Source organism: Mixophyes fleayi, chromosome 3 (genome assembly GCF_038048845.1).
Source record: "Mixophyes fleayi isolate aMixFle1 chromosome 3, aMixFle1.hap1, whole genome shotgun sequence".
Taxonomy (NCBI): domain Eukaryota; kingdom Metazoa; phylum Chordata; class Amphibia; order Anura; family Limnodynastidae; genus Mixophyes; species Mixophyes fleayi.
Genome location: NC_134404.1, coordinates 263,156,166 through 263,183,081, shown reverse-complemented (window position 1 = coordinate 263,183,081; position 26,916 = coordinate 263,156,166). Strand labels below are relative to the sequence as shown.

At 44.2% G+C, this 26,916-nt stretch overlaps 1 protein-coding gene across 3 annotated transcripts in view; it reads right to left on the bottom strand.

The window, feature by feature from the left end:
- The window catches only part of LOC142144541 (protein Mis18-alpha-like), a 28,024-nt gene extending 17,914 nt beyond the window's left edge, over positions 1-10,110 (bottom strand). Inside the window, exons 1-5 of one of the 3 annotated variants that reach the window (XR_012689736.1) lie at positions 9,795-10,110; positions 7,985-8,051; positions 7,169-7,242; positions 6,198-6,320; positions 5,338-5,431 (exon numbers count right to left, since the gene is read on the bottom strand). Coding sequence is in view for 2 of the 3 variants with exons in the window: in XM_075203545.1 (XP_075059646.1) it covers positions 5,338-5,431; positions 6,198-6,320; positions 7,985-8,051; positions 9,795-9,951 (441 nt within the window). In the remaining variant the exon portion in view is untranslated. The remainder of the gene's footprint in view (positions 1-5,337; positions 5,432-6,197; positions 6,321-7,168; positions 7,243-7,984; positions 8,052-9,794) is intronic. The other 2 variants (XM_075203545.1, XM_075203546.1) reach the window with 2 other exon arrangements.
- Between the last annotated feature and the right edge of the window lie 16,806 nt (positions 10,111-26,916).

The following is a 26,916-nucleotide window of genomic DNA, read 5'->3' as shown; positions in this document are numbered from 1 at the left end:
AGCGGGTCCCAGCCAGGCTGCAGATCCTCCTGAGCGCTTCTCCACGCTGGACATGTAAGTTTTATTTTCTTCCTTCCTTCAGGAGGATCCGCAGCGCTGAAGACACCTGAGGGAATAAGATAAGGCTATAGTGTTTGTGTGTGTGTGCTGGAGGCTCTACTGTGTGTGTGCTGGAGGCTATACTGTTTGTGTGCTGGAGGCTATACTGTTTGTGTGTGTGCTGGAGGCTATAGTGTGTGTGTGCCAGTGTGCTAACATAGCATGTGTGTCTAAGAGTGGGGATCAGTGTGTTAATATAGTGTGTGTGTTGGTGAGTGTGAGTGAAGGGGCCAGTGTATGTTTTCCTTCTCTAAAACTAGGTGCGTCTTATAGTCAGGTGCGTCTTATGGAGCGAAAAATACGGTAATTTGCGGAGATGGGAGCAACTTGGATTTTTTGAAGTTGAGAATCCAACCGTGAAACTGTAGAGTCTGGATTACTACTTGGATATGTCGCCTACAGCACCTTTGGAGACTGTCAGTAAAAGAAGATCGTCCAGACAAGGGATGATTGTAATCCTCTTGGACTTCAGCAGAGCAGCCACAACCAGCATGATCTCTGTGAAGATACCTGGGGTCGTGACCAGACCAAAGGGAAGAACTTGAAATTGTTAGTGCTCTGACCGAACCGCAAACCTCAAAAGGGACTGATGACCCCTCTAGATAGGTACATGAAGATAGGCATTTTTGATGTCTAGAACCCCCATAAATTTTCCTTGTTCAATGCTGTGAATGACCAAGCTCAAAGACTCTATCTTGAACCTGGGTACTGTGACATGGGTGTTGAAACATTTTCAACTGGTCTGAATAAGCCCTTTGGTTTTAGTACGAGAAAAAGGTTGTAATAAAAACCTAAACCTCTTTGAGAATCTGGCACCGGAATCATCACTCCGGAATAAAGGAGGGATAGAATAGTTTCTTGTAAAACCAGTCGCTTTCATGGACAAGTGGGAAACCCTATGGCAAAGAACTGTCTGGGAGAAAGACGGAGCAGATCACTCTTGTATCCTCAATCCACTACACCCAAGCCCAGACATCGGTGGTAGACTGCAACCACTGATCCCTAAACAAGAAAAGACGAGCTCACACCACTGGCGATTGCAAAGGAGCAAAATGTCCGTCATACGGACTGCTTGTTTGCAGGTTTCACTGCTGGACGTCAAGCCAACTAGGCCTGGCGCCCACGCAGCAAACCAACCCTAGGGGCGGATGACTGGCCTGTAGGAGATTGGCCTGAGGCGTTTTAACCCCCGAAACCTTCCCGAGGACTGAAAGGACTGGAATTTGGATAATCTTTGTTTGGGAGCATTAACTGGGAGAAAAGTGCCCTTTCCACCTGTAGCTTGACTGATAATGGAGTCAAGCTGAGGTCCAAACAAAAGACCCCCAGAAAACAGTATGGCCTCAAGAACCTTTTCAGACTCCCCATCAGCCTTCCAGGACTTAAGGCAGAGAATACGACGAGCTGAAACTGCAGAGGCAGAAATACGTGCACCAATCAGTCCCGCGTATGTAGCTGCCTCTCGTAAATAATCTATCGCCCTCTGAATTTGCTCCACTAATGGAAGCAGTTCAGAGGAAGGCCTGCCTGCCAACCTTGAAAACTGTGTTTTGACCAGCGTTCTACTGCTTTGTTAACCCACGCAGATGCAAAAGCAGGCCTGAAAGAGGCACATGCTGCCACGAAAAATGAACTTAAGGATGGCCTTAACCTAATGGTCTGTACCATCCTTAAAAGTGGCTATGTTAGGAAAAGGAATAGTAGTTACCTTGGCTAACCTTGTAACTGCAGCATCCACACGTGGAAGTGTCTACCATTTAGCACAAACTTCAGGAGAGAAAGGATAAACCGACTGCAGTCACCGAAATACTTAGAACTTGCTATCGGGGGAAGTCCAAAGCTCTGACAACAAATCTTCCCATAGGAAAGAAGCCAGGAAAAAGAAAGATTTTTTATTTTTTTCCCCCCGTGCAAAAAGAGGAGCCTGTGCAACATGAGGAACCTCTTACTTAGGAAAGTGAAGTACCGGACACACAGCTTGTATTAATTTCTCCACACTGTGGGGAACCGAATGTATCTCCTTCACAACCGAAGGAGCATCCCTGTCAGAATTCACCGCTAAATTAGTTTCATTCTGGGAACTAGTCAAAATCTGGCTTATTTTCCTGAAGTTGTGGTGCCATCCTCCTACGCTTATGTGAGGAAGACGGTGCCGCAGATTGTAACATCCTCTCTAAGAGGAAGAAACGTAAACAAAACCCTGTACAGAGGATGCAATTCCCTGTACCCAAGCAGGCTATACAGACTCCGCCAGGGAGAAACAGCCAAACCTTGACTTAGAGAACTCAAACCCATGTCAGTTGCTACAGTGCAAGCAGAATCAGAAGATGGAGCGACCACAGCCTGTGACAGCACCAACTGATCAAGTTCAGCCACTGTATTGGAGAGATACCGAACCCAGGCATGTGTTGCCGTATGTAAAGCAGCTGCTGCTGTTTTACACTGTATTCTCTTTGAAAGCCGGCAGGCTGAGCAGAGCCTGCGCGCCTGACTGACCTGATGGTAGCTTTATGTTGACAGATAGCACAGGTGAAACTCAACATTGATGTAACACCAGCTTTACCACACATGGTTTTTCCCCTTCTGACATATTAACAGATGGGACAAAACACAAAAAAAAACAGTGTAATAAACAGTGCAACAAAACACAATATAAATAACAAGCAGCCCACAAAACTGAACAGAAAGTGAGCCTGCAATACAGCCAACAAAGCCCCACAGAGTAAAAATAATAAACTTTTGAAAATAACAATCCCCAAACCTTTCTATCAGGACAGAAACGGGAGATAAATTTGCTGTTTATTCTGGTGTCTGCACACAAAATAGTGAGAGACCACCATGGAGGAAGTGTAATAGAAGAAATACCACAACGGCCCAGCACTGAATTGGTAACATTCAACAGGACAACACCGTCAACCAATCCAGTGCCTAGCAGGGCTCACTATGTTAGTTGCCTGACCCTGTCTCCTGAGCTAAAAATAGAATCTTTTTTTTTTTTCTTCATAAAATGACTGCTTCTAGTAAGAAGCAGCCTGCTCAGGGACAAACTGCGATTTTCTACCCCTCTCTCTCAGGATTGTGCTGGGAGAGGGTTTCACTTACCTTCTGCCACCCTTCCTCACGCAGTGTCTGCAGTCTGACTGTCAGATCAGCAGGCCGAACACAGCCTGCGGCGACTGTGCCCGGCTCCTAGGAGGGTATGAAAACGTTGGGAGAGGGAGGCTGGCAACAGACACCTCTCACAGCACCTCGGATCCCCCCCTCCATACAGCGCTTGCCACACGCTGCATACTGCAGATTTCTGCCATACAAATAATAAAAGTAACAGAAAAGGGCTGTGTTGGCTTCCCTTTTTGTCATAGCAGCTGTCCATGAAACCTATTTAAGGCACATTTAGGTGTGGCTCACAAGCCAGCCCTTGCTAGATGTAAACCCCTATATACCTGGGAGGTGAGTGCATCTGATTTTAACTGCATTTTAATGGTGTTTAAAGCATATAGGTCAGTGTAGGACCTGCATATAATGAGGTACCCTTGACGTTGGGATGCAGGCTTAAAACTTTTGATCAAAATATGAACTAATACCTCATGTTTTCATTTTGCTAGACACACACAGATATGCAGTTTAAAGGATAAGCGCTGACAACTGTCTTTTTGTTTTGTATACATATATGGGCATTGCCATGCAGCTGGTACCACATACAATATGGGATATACCAAGCGCGGGCTTATTGCCAAGCAGCTGGTACCATATATAATGTGGGATATACCGAGCGCGGGCTTATTTTTCTCTGGTTTTATTATACTACAGAAAACCTACACTAAGCTACAAGAAAGGATTCTATGCTACAGGAACGTTCCCTACACTGCAGGTAAACAATCGAACCGAGGATACAAGGACTTGATAAGTATCATTAATATATATATATATATATATATATATATCCATAGAGCTATATGTGTATTTGTAATGTGGATTTAACTATTTATATACATATAACTGTGTAGCTATTGTCTGATATCTGCGATAGTTAAATCAATATTATAAATACTGATTCTTATCAAGGATACATATGTAAAACTAGGATAGTGTAAGGAATAGCGTTGGTGAACCTAGGGTTAATGTTATATTGATATAGTGTTAACAGTAAAATACTTCGATTTAAATACAAACATATGTTGCGAGTATTGGTTATTTAGAACGAATATATACTGTGAAGTACTGCTGAAATACAGTGATTATTGGATAAATAGTTCTGTAAAACTTGTGTTATTCAGTGTGGTGAGGGATCACAGGAGATCCAAAATAGGTTGAACTTGATGGACTGGTGTCTTTTTTCAACCTCATCAACTATGTAACTATGTTACTGTATTAATGAAGTATTAATGACATAAAAAGAAAATTAGTTATAGTTAAACCCTATTAAGCTGGCCCCACCTAGGGGCTGAAAAGAAAATATTTTAATACACTAATTTCAATCTATTTTATTCACTTTCTGTATATTTCAATAATATTTCACCCTGATGAATTAGGTTTATGTAAAATGGCCAATGATAGTTGTCCAGATATTTTGTATTTTAACTGAGAATTAATAAAGATTATTTTTTTAATAAATAAAAAAATCCTTCCTGCATGGGACTGGAGTGCCTTCCTATAGTACCAACTCTTGTCTTTTGCTTTTCTACTGAATATTAGTTGGAAGAGCACTCTCTCACCTTAAACCACAATATGGATACTGGATGACACAAGTCCTAACTCTGTGCGGATCTATTCCCTTTTTTGCTGATATACTTGTATAGTGCACTAGTAACTATAAAAACTACTAACAAACCAAATATGGCATGTTTTCTTAAAAGTATACTCAAATATGTACCTACTATTAATATGTATTTTGTCATGATGATTTGATTCATCAACAGAGTTAACATCAGAAGAAAAGTGGTGCAGGACACTAAAATCACTGTTAGTATATCAGGAACAAACATGGGATGTGGAAGATTTAATTCTGCATATGCAGTGCAATTAAATGTTATACATTGTTAAACATTACAAAACAAAATACATTGCTTGAAAATAGACAATGCAAGTTAAGAGTCATTTGCTCATTGACATAAGCTTGTATTTCAGTGACTATTATATTCTGTCAAAACTGACTCTATTCTGATTATTTTGCTTTAATTACTTCCATTTTATTAGTCATTTGTAAATCTTAAAAGTTGATTACGATTTTGTAATTACCTTTTTCAATTCTTTTTCCAAAACATTAAACGTCATCAGCGTCTCTACCACTTCAGTGTTAGTGGCTTGTTTTTCCTCACGACCAAAGCTATAACTGAAACAAAGATAATATTGTTAACGCATGTAGCTATTCAGCAATAAAGACAAGAAGCACCTATTGACCCTCCAAATTATTCTTGTCATATGCACTGAAATATGTACTAACCACCTGGGTGACACCTATCACTCATCAAATAACTGGTAAATGTACATCACTTAGACGTTGTACACAAGTGCATTATTTTGAAATGATTCAAGTATATTCTAAAAGTCTATTAAATGTACTTTGACACGGATAGATCAAAAATTATTTAAGCGAAATAGACTTCTACACACACTTTTTGATGAGTGGTCACCTTGCATCAACTTTGACAGTGTTCAGAAGCATTAACTGTTAGTAAAAATATATTGGACTTCTATGGGAATGCTCATTTAAAAACATAATACACTCTGCTGTAGGGAAACATTAACAAAAGCACTTCACTCTCAACACTCAGTTAAAACAGGGAAAAAGTACAAGATTTTGTCTATACTTTAATTAGCATTATTTTCAAATAACCATGTGTACAAGGAATTATGATGAATATATACACAATACTCATGTTTACAGTTGTATCACATGAAATCAAATCAAAAGCCATGTTCTATGGCTAAATGGTTAATTTTCCCAGCACAGGAACTCAGGGGTTGTCACTGACTACTGTTTTTCAGTTAACAAAATTATAAATGCAGTATTACCTGCAGGAAAAATGCATGTTTCAAAATGCTTGTGTGCCACAAAATGTACCATTAACAGCAGTACATGGTGTAAGTCCTCTTACCATTTAATAGCATTCACTTTTAAGCTGTATAAATTCCGCTTGTAGTTCAAGTGGTATGGTGCAGAAGTGTACAACTTTCCAATGGGTAACCTGCATCCTTTACAATACAGATGTTGAAGAGTGCTCATGGTTGAAAAGAAAGAGAAATGTGATAAGCTTATAGAAGTCATTATTGAAATCTTAGAAAGTATTACTGTGGAAAAGGCCAACGTGGAAACCACAACAATCTACATAAAATCTGCAAATTTCAACAACTGCTGATCTACAGCCCCAAGCATTCTTTGCCATTCAGAACATTGTATTTTATAGGCACACACACTATGGCACAGATTCAATTCGGCGATGTTAGTGTAGGAATAACGCAGCACTAATTGTATTAGCGTTAATACAGTAATTTTAACACAGAGTTTTGTTGCCGTTAAAATTACTGAACGGTAATAGTGCGCAGGCTGCGTTATTCCCAAAATAACGCAGCTGAATTTAATCTGCTCCTATATGTCGATAAAATACAACACCAGGACCTTTCAACATCCTGATGCCAGTGCACTCTGCTGTATGGAAGCTAACACAGAATCATGCACCTTAAATTACAGCTCATTGTCCCATCCCTCAATATAAAGCTTAGGGAATAATTCAAGTTGTACATTTAGAGGTGGGATGACGAATTGTAGGTCAAATTGAACATCTCTACACTTAGATTTTACAGCAAGGTGCTTAGAGAACATAGTGGTCAGAAAACAGTGCTGAAAAGCTCTGGTGTTAGAACAAACGGCTGGGGCTACCAGAGTGAATACGATTACTTTACCATGTACTGCCTACAATCAGTAGCTTTAAAAAAAATATATAAAATAAATGCTGCGGAGCTCTATTAATATATACTGTCCAAAAGTAATACATAGTGCAGAAACCCTTTCATTGAAATCTATTACTCTCCAGCACAAAGAGTAATTTAATGTAAATAACATACTTACCTAGATCCGTTTCTTTGGTTAGATACACTGATATAATGTGCTGAGCTTGAACATTGCCCTTTTCTATTTAATGTCTAAGGAATTCAGCTAGATATATATGAATCAGAGCAGTTTTACTTTAAGCAAGTGCAATGTATGAACTTTCAGATAATGATACGTTTGACACCAGAGTTTTCCTGTACCAGCTAGTCTGTGCTTTTGGGAACCTTGCTCTTTTGAGCATCATAAATTGTACATTAAAGGTCATTTTTTTTTTTTACCGCACAACATGTACTTCCATATATCAAACCAGGTTACTGTTGACAAGAACATTGTTATTCCTGGTGGATAATTCCACAAGCATAAAGTTCCTTTGCGTGGGAGAGCCCATTTATCAAACAGGGCTATTGTGCTATGCCAAGATATAACTCATAAATTATATCAATCGTTATATATATATATATATATATATATAAATTATAAAAGCTTTCTTTTTTTTAAAAAGTAAATAAAAAAAATTATTAAATAAATGGTTTTATACAGTATAAATGATATAGTACTCAAGGGATGACTTAGCCATCATTGTAACCCAACATTTAATCTCCAGCTCCATTTGATTTATTCATGGGATTGAAAGATTAACAATTGATTTACTGAAGAGGAATACGAGTACACAATATTTCAATCCCATGAAGGATTTTTTTGCAAGATATATATTCTTGTTATAGTACTGGAAATGGAAGCTGAAACAAAGCTTGCAATTCTAAGCATGCACCAGGCTTGAGCAGAGCAATAGGTAATATACACACAATATCTTGCACTATCCGACATACGTACCTGCCACAGTCTTTGGGAATGGTGGATGCTAGCTTCTTCTGGCTTATTACAACATGATTTGTAACAGCTGCAACAAAATAAACCACTGTTTTTATTTAAACAAACTATAGGAACATGTGTTAAATGTGATTAGCAATACTGAACACACGATTAATCAGGTGGAATGGTCATTAAGAAAACAATATTACCCAGTACCCCCTCAGCCCAGCTTAGGACATCTTTATCGGCAGATCCACAAGTACATCAGTGACATTGTTGGCAGAAGGTATGTTTTGGCAGTGATGATCATGGTGCAGTACTGAGGGAAAAGTTTTGATAATTCCATTAGTTACTAAGGAGTGACGTTTATATATTTTTTGGATCCTGTCTGTCTAAGCCGTCTTCCATTTGCAAGCAACAAAATAACTTATAATATATGTTGTTAGTGGACAACCCCCCCCCCCCCCCCCCCCAAAAAAAAAAACAATAAAGAGGCAATTATAATCTTGCATGCCATGGTGCTAGTCTATAAAGGAATTTTGACTGCTAATGATGTCAGCATAGGTTAATAGGAAATCGGCAAGTTCAGCACCTTGCCTTCATTAATTTAGCCAGTCATTAAGCAATTTGTAAGGCAAGAGCCATAGTTAGACCAGACGGTTTTCCGTAGACTTCCCCGGCTGCTCTGATTGTGTTTTAAACACAATCCGAGCAGCCAGGCAGCACATTGTCACTGTCGAACGGACCTGCACAGTGTGCAGCTGTCGGCAGCAAGCCCCTGCTAGGGGGGGGGGCGATTGCCCCCCCCCCCCCCCCCTCTGGATCTGCCACTGCTGCTGTTCCTGTTGAAGTTTTTTAATAAATACACACAAACTTTCAATCCTTCTCTTTGTGATAAGGCATGAAAGAGATCATGTTAAAAAACTGGACAGAAATAAATAGGGGCCTGAGTGTTCCAATCACTCAGCCCAGGTGAATGTGTGTGTAGCAAGTTTTGGGGGTGTATTTACTAAACTGTGGGTTTGAAAAAGTGGAGATGTTGCTTATAGGCAACCAATCAGATTCTAGTTATCATTTATTTAGTACATTCTACAAAATGACAGCTAGAATCTGATTGGTTGTACACTTTTTCAAACCTGCAGTTCAGAAAATATAGGCCTTGGACATTGGTAATCCAGGTGATAGGGCAATACTTGTATACTGAGGTATAGGAAACTGGCATTCTCCAGAAGATAATAAATAATAGTATATTTAATTTGAATACAATATTGATAATGGGTAGCTAAAGCTTGCCTTTCTTATACCAACATCATAAATGAAGGCTGCAGTGGCACACGAAGAAGATAATGTCAGCCATCAGAATGTATGGAGTTTAATAACATTAATTTTCTTTCTTGCTATAAATCTCAATTAGTAGTAATGGCCATCTCTTTTTTTTTCTCTTTAGAATGAATTAATTGGGTTTTTAACGTTCATACTTAGGTTGCAATCTGTGTAAAGCAAGAGAAGAGCACAATTTATGTTGCTGTATTGGGCAGCAGTTGTATTACTATGCATACCCCGTACCCCCAAGTCTCGTCCATTCCCATGAACGAAATGATGCCGCACCACGTCTCCTCCATTACCCATATATGAAAGGATTGCCCTCTCCACCACCTGTGTGATAAGGATTAATGTCATCGCTATTATCTATGAAAGTACTGCTGTCCCTCCAAACACCTGCGATTGCCCATGTAGGACATAACTCTACCCCTTCATTCTGCATGTATAATATGAGCACCCCCGATTACACAGACGTTACTGGCAGCGTGTGACTTATCCCCCTCCGCACCTTTCAGCAGTATGATATTATCTTCAAAGTTACAGCCCGCCCAATCCTCAGTGTCACCCAGCGGGCGCCAGCACTTTGCGCACATTAACACTGAGGGTAGATTGGATTGCTCCTCCATTTCCTGCAGCGTCATAGTAATATATGACGCCTGTGCCATGACGGTGTTTATAGATGCGGCTCTCAGTGGATAAAGGTAACGCTAAAGCACACGGTTATATGACGCACACATAAATAACAGCTCAGACTGAGTGAGCGGCAACTGTTAGCCCGGCTACGCCACCAGGAACCACGTGACCGGGCTCAGGAGGGGGGGGGAGTCAACTGACGTCACTGCACCATGTGACCGATCAATACCAAATAGCAGGCGGGATACTGGAACGCGCTTTTATTCTATCTCATTTGTGACAGTGAAGGACGGTAATGCACTGATCATGGCTAGCACAGTGTTGTAAACAGCACGGTTTCAACCTTTGCAAATCTTTTACTGACAATTTTATAAATATTTACTGACATGATACATTTTTTACTTGCCTATTAAATTGTGGAAATACTATACTAGTCTTGAAATAAGACCTAGGCAGGTTACATCGCAGCCAACTGAATTTGCCCCTAAGGGGCATATTCAATTCCGATCCCGATTCGCGGGATCTCGCCGGAACGGGTGCGAATGTAATCTGCGGTACCGCAATAACGTGATGGGCTGCGAACGAAAATCCGCGTTATTGCGATACCGTATTACCGGCAGTAGTGCGCATTTTCCGCATATGCCCCTAAAAGTCGTCAATCTCTCAGTAAGGAGGGAATACAGTTGTCCGCGGTACTGTACAATCACCTGCATCCTCATTTTATATGTTCACTGAACTCCTTAGTGACTAAATATCAGTAAAATTTAGTTTGATATGAAATGTAAAGCTCTTTTCACAAAAGAATGTTTACAGTGGTACAAACTTTTTATTATATCTACATATAGCGGCCTTTACCGTTATTGCAGTAATGATGCGCTTAAATACCGTTATTACGGTAGTTTAAAAGCCGGCTTTTTGTTCGCAGCTCCCTTAGTTAGAAAGTCGGGTTATCTTTACCGTAATAACAGTAATAGAGTTATCGCAGCGCTACTTTAGGGGGAATTGAATTTTCCCCTATAAGTCTTTGGGGGGTATTCAATTGACGGCGGGATTGCCGAAAATCCCGCGCTCAAAGAATATTACCATTAATACGGTAATCCTGCGCGTTAATACAGTAATTTACTCGCTGGATTTCTGAGCTGCGAGCTGAAATCCAGCGAGTAATTACCGTATTAACGGTAAAATTCTTTGAGCGCGGGATTTTCGGCGATCCCGCCGTCACTTGAATACTCCCCTTTAAGTCTTAGGGGCCGATTAAATTTGGTCATATTAGTCTAGGATTAATGCAGCGCTAGTACTATTACCCATACTTCCCAACTTTGTGGCTCTGTCCTCCAGGAGATCCTAGAGGACAGGTCATGTGACGGGTAGGAGGGGACAACTTTGCATCACCATAGCTCCGCACCCACTATAAAATGCCAAAATTCACGGCATTGAATAGTGGGGGTGGGGGGCTTAGTGTCACGTTTAAGCCCCACCCCCAATATTCAATGCCGTGAATTTTGGCATTTTTTAGGATCTGGGAGGTTTGCTTACTCGTCCGCGAGGACTCCCAGAAAATCAGGAACCTCCCGGAATTTCCGGGAGACTAGGCAAGTATGCTATTACCTTTAAAACGGTAATTTTAACATGGATATTTGCTCGCTGCCCCGACAGGTGCGACCATTAATCAGCGTTAAAATTACCATACTAATAGTAATACTGCACACTTTTACAGTACTAACGGTAATAGTGCACAGGCTGTGTTATTCCTACAATAACGCGGCCAAATTGAATTGGCCCCTTAAAGTGAGGCATCTTAACTGGTATCCAACAACATTCTATGTTTGGAAATCAGGATATGACCACATTCCCTTAAAATCACAGCACCACCATGTCACATTGTGGGCTTGGTCTGATCACAAATATGTTTACACTGTAAACCTAAACCCCTCCTTAATATACCCCTGATAACCGCGTGACACCCATTCACTGTGCAGAGTGAAAGTGAGTGACACATCTCCCAGCAGTTGGGACAAAAGACCTAACTGGCAGGATGAAAGGTTGTACATTAGACTCGGGAATATCCTACTTAAATTGGGACAGTTGTAAAGTATATCATAACCATAGTTTCCTACTCTCCCAGAGTGTCTAGGAGACTATTGAAATATTGGATGATCTCCCGGGCAGGCAGACTTAACTTGTTCATCTCTGCTGTGCCTCCATACTACAAAAAAACTGTCCATCACTCTCAAAGACAGGGACAGGTTTTGTTATGTGTTTATTATTATTTATTTTTCTCTAATGTTTACAATGAGATTAAGTAACGTATCATCATCATCATCATCATCATTTATTTATATAGCGCCACTAATTCCGCAGCGCTGTACAGAGAACTCATTCACATCAGTCCCTGCCCCATTGGAGCTTACAGTCTAAATTCCCTACTATAGACACACACTCACACACAGAGACAGACAGACAGAGAGGGAGAGACTAGGGTCAATTTTTTTGATTGCAGCCAATTACCCTACCAGTATGTTTTTGGAGTGTGGGAGGAAGCCGGAGCACCCGGAGGAAACCCACGCAAACACAGGGAGAACATACAAACTCCACACAGATAAGGCCATGGTCGGGAATCGAACTCATGACCCCAGTGCTGTGAGGCAGACGTGCTAACCACTAGGCCACTGTGCTGCCCCAACGTATTTAAGGTAATTGATCTGTACTACAGGAGCCATCAAGCACACTTATGTAGTCATTGCTTATTCTTCTCCCCAGTCTTTCTTCAGGATACCTGGCCAGTGAGATTGTCTGGCACACAAAATATAAGTGTGTGTGGAGAATTCAGTTAGATGCAAGGTGTGGAGGACTCGCCTGGATGTGCAGCATCCAGGGGGTCCCTCTGTGTCCGCCATGGCTTCCTGTCCGCACAAACAAGGTTGGCCGGGACGGGAAGCCAATCGGGGCTCCCCACTCTGCTTTTTGATTTTCAATTCTGGCACCGCTGCGAGCCCTCTATTGGGGTTGTGGTGAGGTCACACTTGTCGGCGGCTATTTAAGTCACCACAGGCAGCTCCATTTTAGTCAGTTCAACCGCGGAGCAAGACAAAGAGAGACACGAGGAGACAGCCAGCGTGGACAGAAGAAAGAAGACGGCGTTTAAGCAAGAAGACGCCAGAGAGAGGAGACTGCAAGCAAGTAAGAAGACGCCGGAGAGCTAGTGTAGACCGAGAGCCCTTGTCAGGGCTAAGAGCTACTCTGGCTCCTGAAAAACGACACGATCAAGACCAGAAGAGCTGGGTACATTGCGGTCAAGCCAGGAAGACAACGGCACAGACTGGGAACGCCAGGGGAAGATTCCTGAAGTCTTCAGAGGCAAGTAAGGCCCACTGATGCACCCTTTCTCACCGGCCCACGTTCGCACTTCTAATCCTTTACTTCTCCCACACTTTAGGCTTGTTGGCAAGTAGGGTAGTTGGACACTAGCTCATAGTTAGTTATTCGGCATGTCAAAGTCAGCAAATTAGATAGTCATTTCAATTAATATAGAGCAAATTTGGTTGTCTTTGTCTGAAAATATGCGTAGAGCATGCTAAGGTGTGGAAGGGCGTATCCAGCCACAACACGTGGCAATAACAGTTTTTACACTTTTATACACATTCACACAAACACACACATTTGTAATTAGTACACATTAATCGTAGTTGCAACACATAGTTATTTATGTCAGGATATAGCAGTATTTATGTTTAGTATTAAAACATAAGGTTCAGGTTGCAGGAAATGTGTTTGGTATCATTTTAATCCCCTATTTAGCAGCAGTTGTCCGGTTCATTCGCCGAAGAAATCACACATTGCATACTTTAGTTAGCGATGTTAGGGAATAAATGTTTAAAGTGATACTGACTGTAAAATGCTAATAGTCTAGTTGAAACTGGATTCTTGATGGGAAAGTCTGAGCACATCCCCTGGAGAGATGACCCCCACCTTTGGTGGTTTGAACTGGCCTATGACCTGCAGTACACTGGACCTTCCTGATGCCTGGACCAATAGAAGCAAGCCACATCATCTGCATTGTTTTACTGTATTCACTAACTGCATATAAGCAGGGACTCTGGAAAGAGTGACCAGTCTTCTTTGACCACAGCCTTCAGACCTGAATGACTGTTCACTGGATCCAGGGCACCTGCGATAAGTAACGGCTGTACTTGTTTTTATTTCGCTTGAATTATTCTGATACTTTTGGATAATAAATTGCTTTGTGCTTTGGAAACACAAATCGAGATTCGACAATCATTATAGGAGAGCGAAAAAACGTGCATAACAGGCATAAGGCTCATATTAAGTTAGTGGGGGCACAAGACTCTATAGCAGAGTTGGCTAACCTGTGACATTCCAGGTGTTGTGAAACTACAAGTCCCAGCATACCCTTCCAGCAATAAGCTGCTATATATTGGCAAAGCATTCTGGGGCTTGTAGTTTCACAACACCTGGAGTGTCACAGGTTAACCAACACTGCTCTATGGTCACTTTACCTCAAATGGGTGATGTAAAAGGGTTTCAGAGTAAGCGTTTCAGATTGTAATGAAATTTGGTATAATAAATGCTGTCATGGGTATAAAGAAAACCCTCAAATCTTAGTTGAGTAGAGTTGGGCAAGGTTTCATTTTAAACCTTTTTTTTTTTTTTTTTTTTTTTTTTATGGGCTTTCATATGATCTATAACACAGTAGTATGCTTCAATAAAAATTAAAAATGTAAAATTTTCAAAAAGCCATATTTTTACATTTTTGAAAAACATCTCAAAAATTGTTTATACTGTTGTTAATAAATCCCCAACGTTTTATTTTGGGATCATGATGGGATAATCTCCTACAAGAGCTTTCATTTTGGACTGTTTGTTAAAATAATAAAAATGAGAACTATCTAGGTCTGTTCATTACTTTTAATTTATCTCCTTAAACAATCCCTTTGATGTATATTATGTACAATGATGCAGTATGCTAATACTGAAATATTTTAAAAAAATTGTGATCATTTTATGTCTTTCACATATTATAAGAAAGCTTACTGCAGATCACTACCAATTCATGCTGCTGCCCTGGATGGAACTGGCTAAAGACTTCATTTGTTTTTAGTATTTCCATTTCAAAAAGGGTGTACATTCGACATGTTGGATTCACCTTAAGGAGAACATCTACCATAGTGATCCATAACACCTCTGACTTTCTTGGGTATGAAAAAGATGCTGATGGACCAGCTTGATGGAGGAATGTCACTCACTTCATTGATGTTTTCATCTTTCTCCAAAATAAATGTGAGTCACCATTTGTTGACATAGACAGCATTTACATACCCTCTGATATCAGCAAGTGGCAGCTGATACTACATTATCTTGAGGAACTGAACAATTACCCTATTGCTCGTTTCGAACTGTTTCAAGTTTTCTGCAGCTGGCACAAACTTTTGGCATTTCAGAAAAAAATGTACACATCCATTATGAAACAGTACTCAACACCTTCTTTTATTTTTTTTTAACCAAGTGTTTATTGACGGTCATAAAGGATTAACAATGCAAAACGGATACATGTTCTATCATTCAAAATATAATCAATACTTAGTTTAATGGAGCAGAGCTCTCCATATGTTGGAGAGGAAATAGATCCGATTCTATGAAATAAAGACCGGTATATTTTTAATGAACCCCTTCTTATTAGAAGTGTGACTAGCCTATTTAAGGCTCGGACTGGGCTGCCAGGGATATGGGGAAATAATTCCTATGAGAATCTGCTAAAGAGTGATCGGAGCATGTGCTGAGCTCTGATTGGTGGAGCCCTTCACATGCTCTTCTGACCTGTGGAGATCAGGAGCAGTCTCATGGGCTGTGCCTTCTATTTTCTGCCTGGCCGGGTGACTGAGGCTTCTTCTTGTGAGTACAGTGTTGCTCCAGGTCTACTGGGTCTCTCCATCCCAGCACCCCATCTCCAAGTTGCTGTTCCTCCCTGCTCCCAGCACACATTCTCCCAGTCTGATACTCCACTGTAATGAAACACTCTGCTTTTTCAAATGTGACACAAATGGTCCAGGGACAAGTAAGGTTTGGGTGGGCTTAAATTAGTGACCAAGGAGCTTTTCTTCACTAATTAAAACTCACCCAAGCCTAACCTGTACCTGTAAAACAAAATTTAAGTGTCTTTCCACGTAGAGTATATTTTCATTTCAGTTCACATTCCTGCACAGAAGTGAATGCAAGCACTGTCTGTAAAATATCCAAACACACCTGAAGAGGAACATGCATTCTTCTAATGAAGTCAACTGGAAAAAATATTATTTTGTTGATTTTCTCAGATGTGTAATGCCTCAATAAATACAATTTTCATGAATCACTCAAAACTGAAGCTCTTGTAACAGATGATTCCATCATGATCCCAAAATAAAACTTTGGGTATGACCAATTTTTGAGATGTTTTTCAAAAATTTTAAAATATTGCTTTTTGAGAAAATCAAAATTTTCAATTTGACAATTTTACATTTTTAATTTGTATTTAAGCATAATGCTGTTATGTCACATGAAAGTCCGTATAAAGAGGTTTAAAATAAGACCTTGCCCAACTCTCTATCTCAATCAGGTGAGCTGCAAGTGCAATTTAAATAAACTTTAACAACAATTTTTTTGTTAAAAAATTGCAGCTTTAAAGGAAGATATGACCTCAAAACCAGTGCACATATCAGCCTAAGATTTGGGGGTTTTCTTTACACCCATGGCAGCATTTATTATACCAAATGTAATTGAAATTGGAGACTGTAAGGTAGATTATTTTTTTTTGTCTAAAATTGTGTTGATTTGATGTGGAATGACCCTACAGGTAGTCTTTGGGCACCAGGCCCTTTTAATTAGGAATGGCACAGGCCCCTATAAATAGCTGGACATTAGGCCCTGGTAGTAGCTGGGTGCAAGGCCCTGGTTGTTAGGAGGGTTCTTGTATAGTTTAATAGAAGGGTACTAAACCCTTAATCTAAGGGTCGTTTGATCCCTGGTTATTAGTTAATTGTAGGTTGTTGAGAGTGCCCTACAAGACCCTCCATACAGTCCGGAAGGACACCTAAAGTCCCGAACCCCTAAGAGACTGGCTTAGGAGCCGGGGTTCAAGCAGCGGGAGGACGCCTGTGGAGCGGCTGTGTCGGCAGTTTCGGGCGCCCATTCGTGAGGGGGTTGCTGCGACATTCAGAAAGATACGGTGCCTCCTAACTATGCATCGCAATCGGGTGAGTACCTAGGTTGTCGGGAAAGGCAACTTTTGGTGTGACTTTGTCTTCCTAGGTATCCATTACATAAGGGCCTCCGGACCGTCCACGAGACACCTCTAAACAGAGATTTGACATAAATCTCTGCTTATTTTTCCACCCACCGGAAAATGAGCAGAGATTTCTACCGTAATTGCCGGAAATGTGCGCATTGCGATGTTCTCATGCCACATCGCCGGAAATGGAATCTCCCCTCGTGTGTGTTTACCTGTACCAATTCAAGGGCCATAGAAGGGACAGGGCTTACAAAACCAGACTAAGTGGGCTACTCTGGATGGGAAGTGTGCGTTTAGGTCTGTCTAACTTGGCACTACTCTACCCAGAGGCGCGGAGTCTAACAGTACAGGTTGTCTTCACCAGGAACCCCCGCAGGTCACGGCCCTGAGGGAGAGAGTTAGAAAAGACCGATATGGAGAACACAGGAGTAGAAGGAACTCTGCAGCTAGAAAACCACAGAGAGGTGAATAGACTTGAGAAGGAGATAGCTGTGGGGTAAGTGGTACTGAGCAGCAACCAGGGATTCACTTGAACAGTGAGGTGAACACAAGGAGGTGATGGTTGTGGATTACAGGCACTGAACAGCAACCAGGAAATCACTGGAACAGCTAGCTAAAGCAGCAGGAGCAAAGCAATCTATGTCTGTTCACTGTCAGGGCTTGACACATAAAGAACAGGCACCTGCCTGCAGGTTCAGGTGCCTTAAATACCCTGATAATGAAAAAGGCACCGATAGTAAAGAATAGGAGGTTCTAAAAAAAGATCGGGTCTGCACATGCTCAGACCCAAATCCAAGATGGCCACCACCATCGGAATGGACGCACATGCTCAGTGTTGAGAAGGACCTCTACATTTAGCAGGTAAGTGTGCGGGCCCGGCGTGTGCTAGCAACGTTACTCATGTGAGTGATGCCATATATTTTTTTTTTAATTTATTAGTAAACAATGTATTTAGTTTAATAGAAATGTTTTTGATTATTAAAGAATTTAGGGACACTATGAAGCTTTACCAAAGTGATAAAATGTTTATTGCAGAATCAGGGTTTTTTATTTTTTGTTTTTTTACTTTGCTCTATTTATTCACCTTGTTATCACAAGCAATTGGGCATCCATGCTTCTGCTTGGGACACATTTTTTATCAAACAGTGCATCAGTAATTTAACTGTTATGCTGCTTGGTTATTACTGGTGTTTCCATAACTTGTACAATAAAATAAAAATAATTTTTCCTTCAGCTCTGCTACACTTCCAGGCTCTGGTAGCATGTCATCCATACACAAACCTCCTCTGGCAGCATGTTGGGCCAAGTTCTAGAGGTCCACCTATAGAATTTGCACTTCCTCGGTTCTACTTGCATACTCTTCCTGAAATTATTTTTCAAAAGTAGGTTTTAACCCCGTCTGCACTGCTTATCGAATATGTTGGGGCGAATGGGTGGGGTGAGTGATCGCGCTTCCCCCTCACTGCCTGTTGGGCGTGACATCATCACTTCCCGACAGTGTCAGTGAGAAGCGCGTAATGGAGGAGCAGCTGCTGAAGAAGAGATGTCAGGTAAGGAAAGAATACTAGGGGGAAGGGCAGTCTGAAGGAGAGGGGACAGTATGAATGGGATGGGGCAGTGTGAAGCAGAAGGGGGGTTAGTTGAAGCAAAGGGGTGTGAAGCAGAAGGAGGGCAGTGTGATGCAAGGGGTGGCAGTGTGAAGCAGGAAGGGGAACAGTGATGGAGGGGGGGGGGGCGGTGTAATGTATGGGGGACATTGTGCTACAGGGGGGACACTGTGATGAAGGGGGGGGGGGCGGTGTGCTGTATGGGGGCAGTGTCGGACTGGGGTATGAAAGGCCCACCAGAGGGGGTGTGGCCAGCCATTAGAGGCGAGACCAGACACTAGAGGGGGACTGGTCAGCCCATGAAGGACAGCTAGCACCATAGTGTAGTATATAAAGAATGCAGTGTATATATCAAGAGTACACAGTCTTGACCTGCCCCTTAGATTGGGCAGAACAGTCACCAAAAATTGGGATTGTCACACTAGACCAGGGTTGGCTAACCTGTGGCACTCCAGGTGAGGTGAAACTACAAGCCCCAGCATGCATTGCCAATATATAGCAGCTTATTGCTGGAAGGGTATGCTGGGACTTGTAGTTTCACAACACCTGGAGTGCCACAGGTTAGCCAAGCCTGCACTAGACTCCGAACATTTGACAGATTGTCCTACCTGTTCTTGTAACTTTTACCACCTGTGGATGCTGGTTTCTTTAGTTGCGTCTTGTCTGGATCCTGGAATATTGAGGACCCTATTTGGAAAAAATAATGGGTACTTTTAGAAAATTCCAACTAGGATTAATTGTGGGTTCTAAATCAATAGGACCCACAATTAATACTTACGCCTTCCTCCAGCCCCAACATTAAAGTAATAGTATTCCCATTTAATAAACCTATTTCCCTCCCTCCAGACAGCCCCTGCAATAAATTAATCGCATTTACGTATAATAAATATACCTATTTCCCGCTATCGTCACTGCCATTAAATAATTCATATTCACGTTTAATAAATAGACCTCATGCTCCTCAAACTCAGCCCCGCATTCAATTAATAGCGCCCAAACCACCCCCATCTTAAATTAATAGTCCCCACTATAAAATTAAATTGCAAACAAAATAGCACCCATCATTTAGGCACCACCTACCACATACACATTACATTGTCACAAGCCCGCTGTGCCATCACACATTACTGTGCCCCTTCATCACCATGCTGTGCCTCATTATCACACTGCACCCTCCATGCTGCTTTTGCCCCTGCTCTTCTCCTGGCCCCCCTTCATCACCCTGTGCCAGCTGCTTTTGCTCCCCCCCTTCATTACCCTGTGCCAGCTGCTTTTGCTCCCCCCTTCATCACCCTGTGCCATGCTCCTTTTGCTCCCCCTTCACCCTGTGCCATGCTCCTTTGGCACCCCCTTCACTCTCTGCCATGCTCCCTCTTCACTCTGCCATGCTCCCCCCTTGCTTCCATTCCTTCTCTTACCTATTCTATTGGCTTCATTCTTGTCTTCTGTCTTCTTCCCGACTCCTCTGCGATGCTCCTCACTGAACTCTGCTCTGTTCGCACTGAATGTCAGGCGAGGAGTGGGGGAGCGCTGCGGTCATGTGAGTATTATTTTTTATTTTTTTAAGTTTCCTGCTTCCCCCCCCCCCCCACCAACAGAAAGAATGTTGATCAGGGTTGGGGCCTACCGTCGGATAGACCGGTACCCCGGCCGGCCAGTCCGAGCCTGAATTGGGGACATTGCGATGCAAGGAGGGCAGTAGTGTGATTCACAGGACATCTAAGTGTGATGAAGGGACATCTGTTTGGATTACTTGTTGTGAGGACACCGGGGTTAGAACCAAAGCTCACTAGATCCCCTGTCCTCTAGGTTCACAGGTCACACAGGTAAGGAGACAGGAAAGAAATAATAATCCCTTTTATTAAACAAAGTGTACAAACTTAGTAAAATACAACAGTGCTCCCCAAGGAGAAACTTGTTCCCCCACCAAATATATCAAGTGTCAGAAAATCACCAGTGCAAGTAAAAACTTCCCAACAAAGTCCTCAGCAGGTTACCTCCAAGCACAGAGTCCTAGCAGGCCCAAACTCCTGGTAATAAAATCCACAGCTGACAATCCAAGTGGGCCACGGTTTCTGATCCTTAAGGTGGGTCTGTGTATCTTGCTGATCCCAGCCGCTCGGCCAACTCTCCACCAGCTTGGTGGGACCCTGGGTATAGTCTCCCTACCGATGTAGGCTCACCAATTCCCCAGAATCTGCGAGTGTCTCCCGATGGAGTGGTAACAGAATCAGTCCTAGAGGTACACTGTCCGATCTCTGTCAAGAAGCTCCTGCCTTAAGCATTCCTTTAAGGCCCTGCGAGAATACGGTTACTCTCCAACAGTCCAAGTCCTCACTGTCTCAAGATTCTCCAACAACTCCCCCCCTCCCCCAGACAGCTCCCCTTTTGTCCCTTCCACAACCCCCCACTCATTGTCCTCTTCTGATTGGTGGTGTGGAGAGTTTGGGTGGTAACAGGGGTGGAAATAGTGCATGACATCAGTGGTCTCCCCCCTGCGGTGATGGTGCCATTCGGACTGTGTTGCAGACTTGCTAGAACAATAGTTAGCAAACAGGGAGAGACCCCCTCCTGATTTTAGATAAGGTCCTGACCCTCCTCTTTTTAACCCGTTCCACTACTTTTTGATGTCACAGGGTCCACAGCTGATTCCCACTTCCTGTGAGCTGCCTCTCCCCTCCCTCTCTGGACACCACAGCAATAAGAGATCTGGCCACTGGGTGGCATTTAATAACAGAGTGGGCCATGGTTGTTCAGTTGGCCCACTGAGGACAGACCGGGTTGGCAGGATATTCTCAATATAAGGCCCGGGTCTGTCACATACCTCCCCCTTATTAAATCAAGGGGACAGTTGGAGTCTGGTGGTCGGGCTCCAGATGTTCTCCTTGGCACGGTGGGTTCCTTAATGAAGGGTTCTCTTCCTCTCTTCTGGAGAGTCCGTCCGCATTTGAGTGGTCTTTCCCCTTTTTGTGCGAGATAGTAAAGTTATAACCTTGTAATGCTAAACTCCACCGTAATAACCTCCCATTTTCCCCAGAAGATCTTTGTAACCAGTAAAGGGGGTTGTGGTCTGTAATTACTGTGAACTCTTGCCCATAAATGTAGGGTTGTAATTTCTTTAGGGCCCACACTATGGCCAGGCATTCTTTTTCAATTGTGGCATAGGCTACCTCTCTATCCACCAGCTTTCGGGATAAATAAACCACTGGGTGCTCATGCCCATCCTCCCCCACTTGGCTGAGCACAGCACCGAGTCCACACCCTGAAGCATCTGTCTGTACCAGAAATCGTTTCTTGAAGTCTGGGGCTGCTAACACCGGGGACTGGGTCAATGCTGCCTTCAGAGCGTCAAAGGCTCCCTCACACTCTGGGGTCCATTCTATATGTCTGGAGTATTTTTTCTTTGTCAAGTCAGTCAGGGGCCTGGCAACAGTGCTATACTGAGGCACGAATTTTCTGTAGTACACTGCGATCCCGAGAAACGCTCGTACCTGCTTTTGGTTGTGGGTTGGGGCCACTGAACAATGGCTTCTACTTTTGCCGGTTCAGGGCGTATGATTCCCCCACCAACACGGTGCCCCAGGTATTGCACTTCTGCCATGCCCATGAAGCATTTGTCTGGGCGAATGGTCAACCCTGCCTGCCTGATTCTCCTCAGGACCTCTGACACTTGCACTAAGTGATCCTCCCACGTCTGGCTGAAGATGGCAATGTCCTCTAAGTAAGCCTGGGCAAATTCCTGACACCCCCCCAACAGGTCATCAATCATCCGTTGGAATGTGGCTGGAGCATTTTTCATCCCAAAGGGCATGGTCGTACATTCAAACAATCCCAGTGGGGTTATAAAGGCTGACCGCTCCTGAGCTTTGGGGGTGAGGGGAATTTGCCAATAGCCCTTGCTCAGATCCAAAGTGGACACAAACTTGGCTGCCCCTAGCCTGTCTAGTAGCTCATCTATTCGGGCCATGGGATAAGCATCAGTGGTGGTGACCTCATTTAGTTTACGGTAGTCCACGCAGAAGCGGGTGGTCCCATCCTTCTTCGGGACCAATACCACCCCTGCAGCCCATGGACTATTTGACTTCTTAATTACTCCTAAGGCCAGCATTTCCTCTATCTCCTTCCGTACTTGGGCCAGTACTGCGGGGGTCATGCGGTATGCTACCTGCCTTATGGGCTTCTCCTCCCCTGTGTCTACATGGTGGGTGGCTAGGTGGGTACGCTCGGGCTTACAGGTAAATTGGGCCTGCTCCTTCTCCAGCACCTCCCTCATTTCCTGCCTTTGTCCCTCTCCTAGCTGCGTCCCCACTGTCACTGTCTCCACCCCCTTTTCCTCTCTCACCTCCCCTATCATCTCCAGTAGGGGGGTCTACCTCTGTGGGACCCATGGGGGGACAACACACCACCATTGCTGCCATCTGCCGTTCCACATAACCTTTTAGTCGATTGATGTGGAAGGTTTTCAGCCAGGTTTCCTCATCATCCAGCACTACTACATAGTTGACCGGCCCTACCTGCCTCACCACTTTGTATGGGCCATCCCAGGTGGCTTGAAGTTTATTCCGTCTCATTGGGACCAGCACCATCACCTTCTGTCCTGCGTTCAGCTTCCTATCCTGAGCGTGGGCATCGTACCACTCTTTCTGTCTTGCCTGGGCTCCTTTTAAATGGCCTTGCGCCAGCTGCGCTACCCTCTTCATTCTCTCCCTCATCTTCTCTACATATTTAAGGATAGGCTGCTCATTAGCCTGGAACGTTCCTTCCCAGCTCTCTCTAACCAGGTCTAGGGGGCCTCGTACCCTCCGGCCATACAAAAGTTCGAAAGGAGAGTATCCGGTGGACTCCTGGGGCACTTCTCTGTATGCAAACAGGAGCTGCTGCAGGGCCCTGTCCCAGTCTCTCCCTTCAGACTGTACATATGCCTTCAGGAGGTGTTTCAGCGTTCCATTGAAACACTCACATAACCGATTGGTCTGGGGATGGTACGGAGTGGTTCGCAGGGGCTTAATGCCCCACTTTTCCCATAGGGTCTGGACTAGGTTCCCTTGGAATTGGGTCCCCTGGTCAGTAACCACTTCCCTGGGATATCCTACCCGGCTGAAAATGTCCACCAGAGCCTGGGCCACATGCTCTGCGTCTATGGACGACAGGGCTACTGCCTCTGGGTATCTGGTGGCAAAGTCCACCAGGGTGAGGATGAAACTTTATCCGGTGTAACTGGGGATGGCTAATGGACCTACGATATCTATAGCCACCCGTGCAAAGGGCTCCTCAATTATAGGCAGGGATTGTAGTGGGACTTTCTTAGGGGCTCTCCCTATTCTCTGGCAGGTGTCAAAGGAGGCTTTGTACCGTTTCACATCCTGGGTGACTTGAGGCCAGAAAAAAGTCTGCAACACCCGGGCCAACGTTTTTCTAGTGCCAAAGTGCCCCGCTGCTGGAATGTCATGGGCCAGCGCTAATAAATGGGTCCGGTAAGCCCAGGGTACTACCAACTGCTTCACTTCTGTCCCTGGGTCTTGATCTAGGGTGGGGGTGACTACCCTATATAACAGCCCTTTGTCTCACACTACTTTACTGCCTGCCACTTCCCCTCCCCCAGCGTCTGCTGCACTCCTCAGTTTGGCTAGTGAGGGTCAGTCTGTTGGGCCTTCCTAAATTCCCTTCTGTCCTCCTCCCCCAAATCAATTTCTGGTACAACATCAGATCTTTTAGGATTACTCACCAATGGTGCTGCCTCTGGCTCCTTGGTTCTGGTTTCTGGGGTTAGTCTTGGTGGTCTCCTTGGCGTTGCGGCTTCTTGTGCAGCTGTGGCTTGCACTCGGCTCTGGCTGTGGGTCACAGCTTGCACAAAGTGAGTGACCAATCCCTGGCCCAAATCATTCCCCAAAATCACTTTTGCTGGTAGTCCATCCAGGATGCCCACCTCCACCATTCCAAATCCCGCCCCCCAATCCAAATGTACCCGGGCCACTTGAATATCTGCAAGATGGCCCCCCACCGTGGAAATCCGGACCTGCTGTCCCTCCATAACTTGGGATCTTTTAATTATATCAGGCTCCACCAGGGTCAGGGATGCTCCTGAGTCTCTCAACCCCTGGACCTTGCAGTCCCCCACCCACACATCCTGTAGATGACCCTGCATATTCCTAGGGCTCTGCCTCCCCTCCCCCAAAATCAGGTTCACCACATACACCCCGTCCCTTGCCTCTGGCACATCAGGACAGGGTGGCTCGGCCTCAATGCCGATTTCAAAATCTCCTGGGGCATACTGTAAAGCGGCCACTGGTGCAGCTCTGGCTCCTGGCATCGGACCTTTGGTACGGGGACAATCTCTCTGGAAGTGCCCCACATGGTTGCACCGATAGCACCTCTTTGGATTCAGGTCCCAGGGTCTGGATCGGACTGGTTCATCTCTTGGATTCCGGGCAGAGTTCTCTCTAATAAAGGGGCCTCCAGGTGTCGCTAGACTTGCTGGAATTGGTCGGCTCCCCCTCCCTGCAGCTGCTTGACTAGGGATACTAGGGGCTCTCCACCTGGGTCGACTCACCACATACTCATCAGCTAGCCCTGCTGCCTCCTCCAGGGTCTCAGGTTTTCTGTCCGCCAGCCATTCCCGGATCTCTGGGGCCATTTTTAGAGTCAGCTGCTCCAGCATAATGAGCTCTTTAATTTGCTTAGCGGAGCAAGCCCCTTTCCCTTGCAACCATTTCTCACAGGCCCTCTGTAGCTGGCTGGCAAATTCCTGGTGCAACTGTGACCCTCCTTTATTTAAAGTTCTGAACTTGTATCTGTAGGTCTCTGCATTTAACTGGAATTTTACCATCAGCGCCTTTTTCACCGTACCATAATCCCCACATTTTTGAGGGCTTAGAGCCTGGTAAGCTTCCAGCGCTCTCCCAGTCAGGCTGGGTCCCAGATATTTGGACCACTCTTTCTCCTCAATCCCATGGACTCCCATCAAGTTTTCAAAAACCTGGAGATGGGTATCAATGTCTGCATCTGCCTCTTTAAAAATTGGGACTCCACTATATCCCAGCTGAGGTCTCAACCGGGCCTCTCCCCGACCTTCTTCTGTCTGCATCTGGGGTACCTCAATTGCTACCCCCAACATTGCTTGGAGTACGGCTGCCCTTTCATGCAGGGTTGCCCTTTCCCCCAGTGCTGTCAGCCAATCTTGAAGCACTGCTGGAGTGCCGGACGGTGGTCTGGGTTGTGTCCCACTGGGGGGTCTCTGTGGCTGGCCTTTGGCCTCCTCCTCCTCCACCTCTGACTCTTCCATCTCCTCAGGGTGAGCCCATTCCCATTCCATTAGTTTGGCCACCAGAACTTCACGCACGTCTGTGTCATCAAAGTCCACCCCTTTGGTTCTGCAGAACCCCTGCAAGTGTTGTTTCCTTGCTTTCATATAGAATCTCTCTGTGGCTTTTAAACTGATCTGCTCTGCTTCTGTGGCCATTCCTGCTGACTTCCCAGCTAGGTTCTTTTTTTACTAACACTGGTGCTGACAGACTGTTGCCTTGTGTCCTTACAGAGCCTGACCGTATCTGGATACGAGTCCCTGCGCTCTACCCAAACGTTGGGACTGTGTGACCCCACTGCTTGCCACCAAAATTGTGAGGACACCGGGGTTAGAACCAAAGCTCACTAGATCCCCTGTCCTCTAGGTTCACAGGTCACACAGGTAAGGAGACAGGAAAGAAATAATAATCCCTTTTATTAAACAAAGTGTACACACTTAGTAAAATACAACAGTGCTCCCCAAGGAGAAACTTGTTCCCCCACCAAATATATCAAGTGTCAGAAAATCACCAGTGCAAGTAAAAACTTCCCAACAAAGTCCTCAGCAGGTTACCTCCAAGCACAGAGTCCTAGCAGGCCCAAACTCCTGGTAATAAAATCCACAGCTGACAATCCAAGTGGGCCACGGTTTCTGATCCTTAAGGTGGGTCTGTGTATCTTGCTGATCCCAGCCGCTCGGCCAACTCTCCACCAGCTTGGTGGGACCCTGGGTATAGTCTCCCTACCGATGTAGGCTCACCAATTCCCCAGAATCTGCGAGTGTCTCCCGATGGAGTGGTAACAGAATCAGTCCTAGAGGTACACTG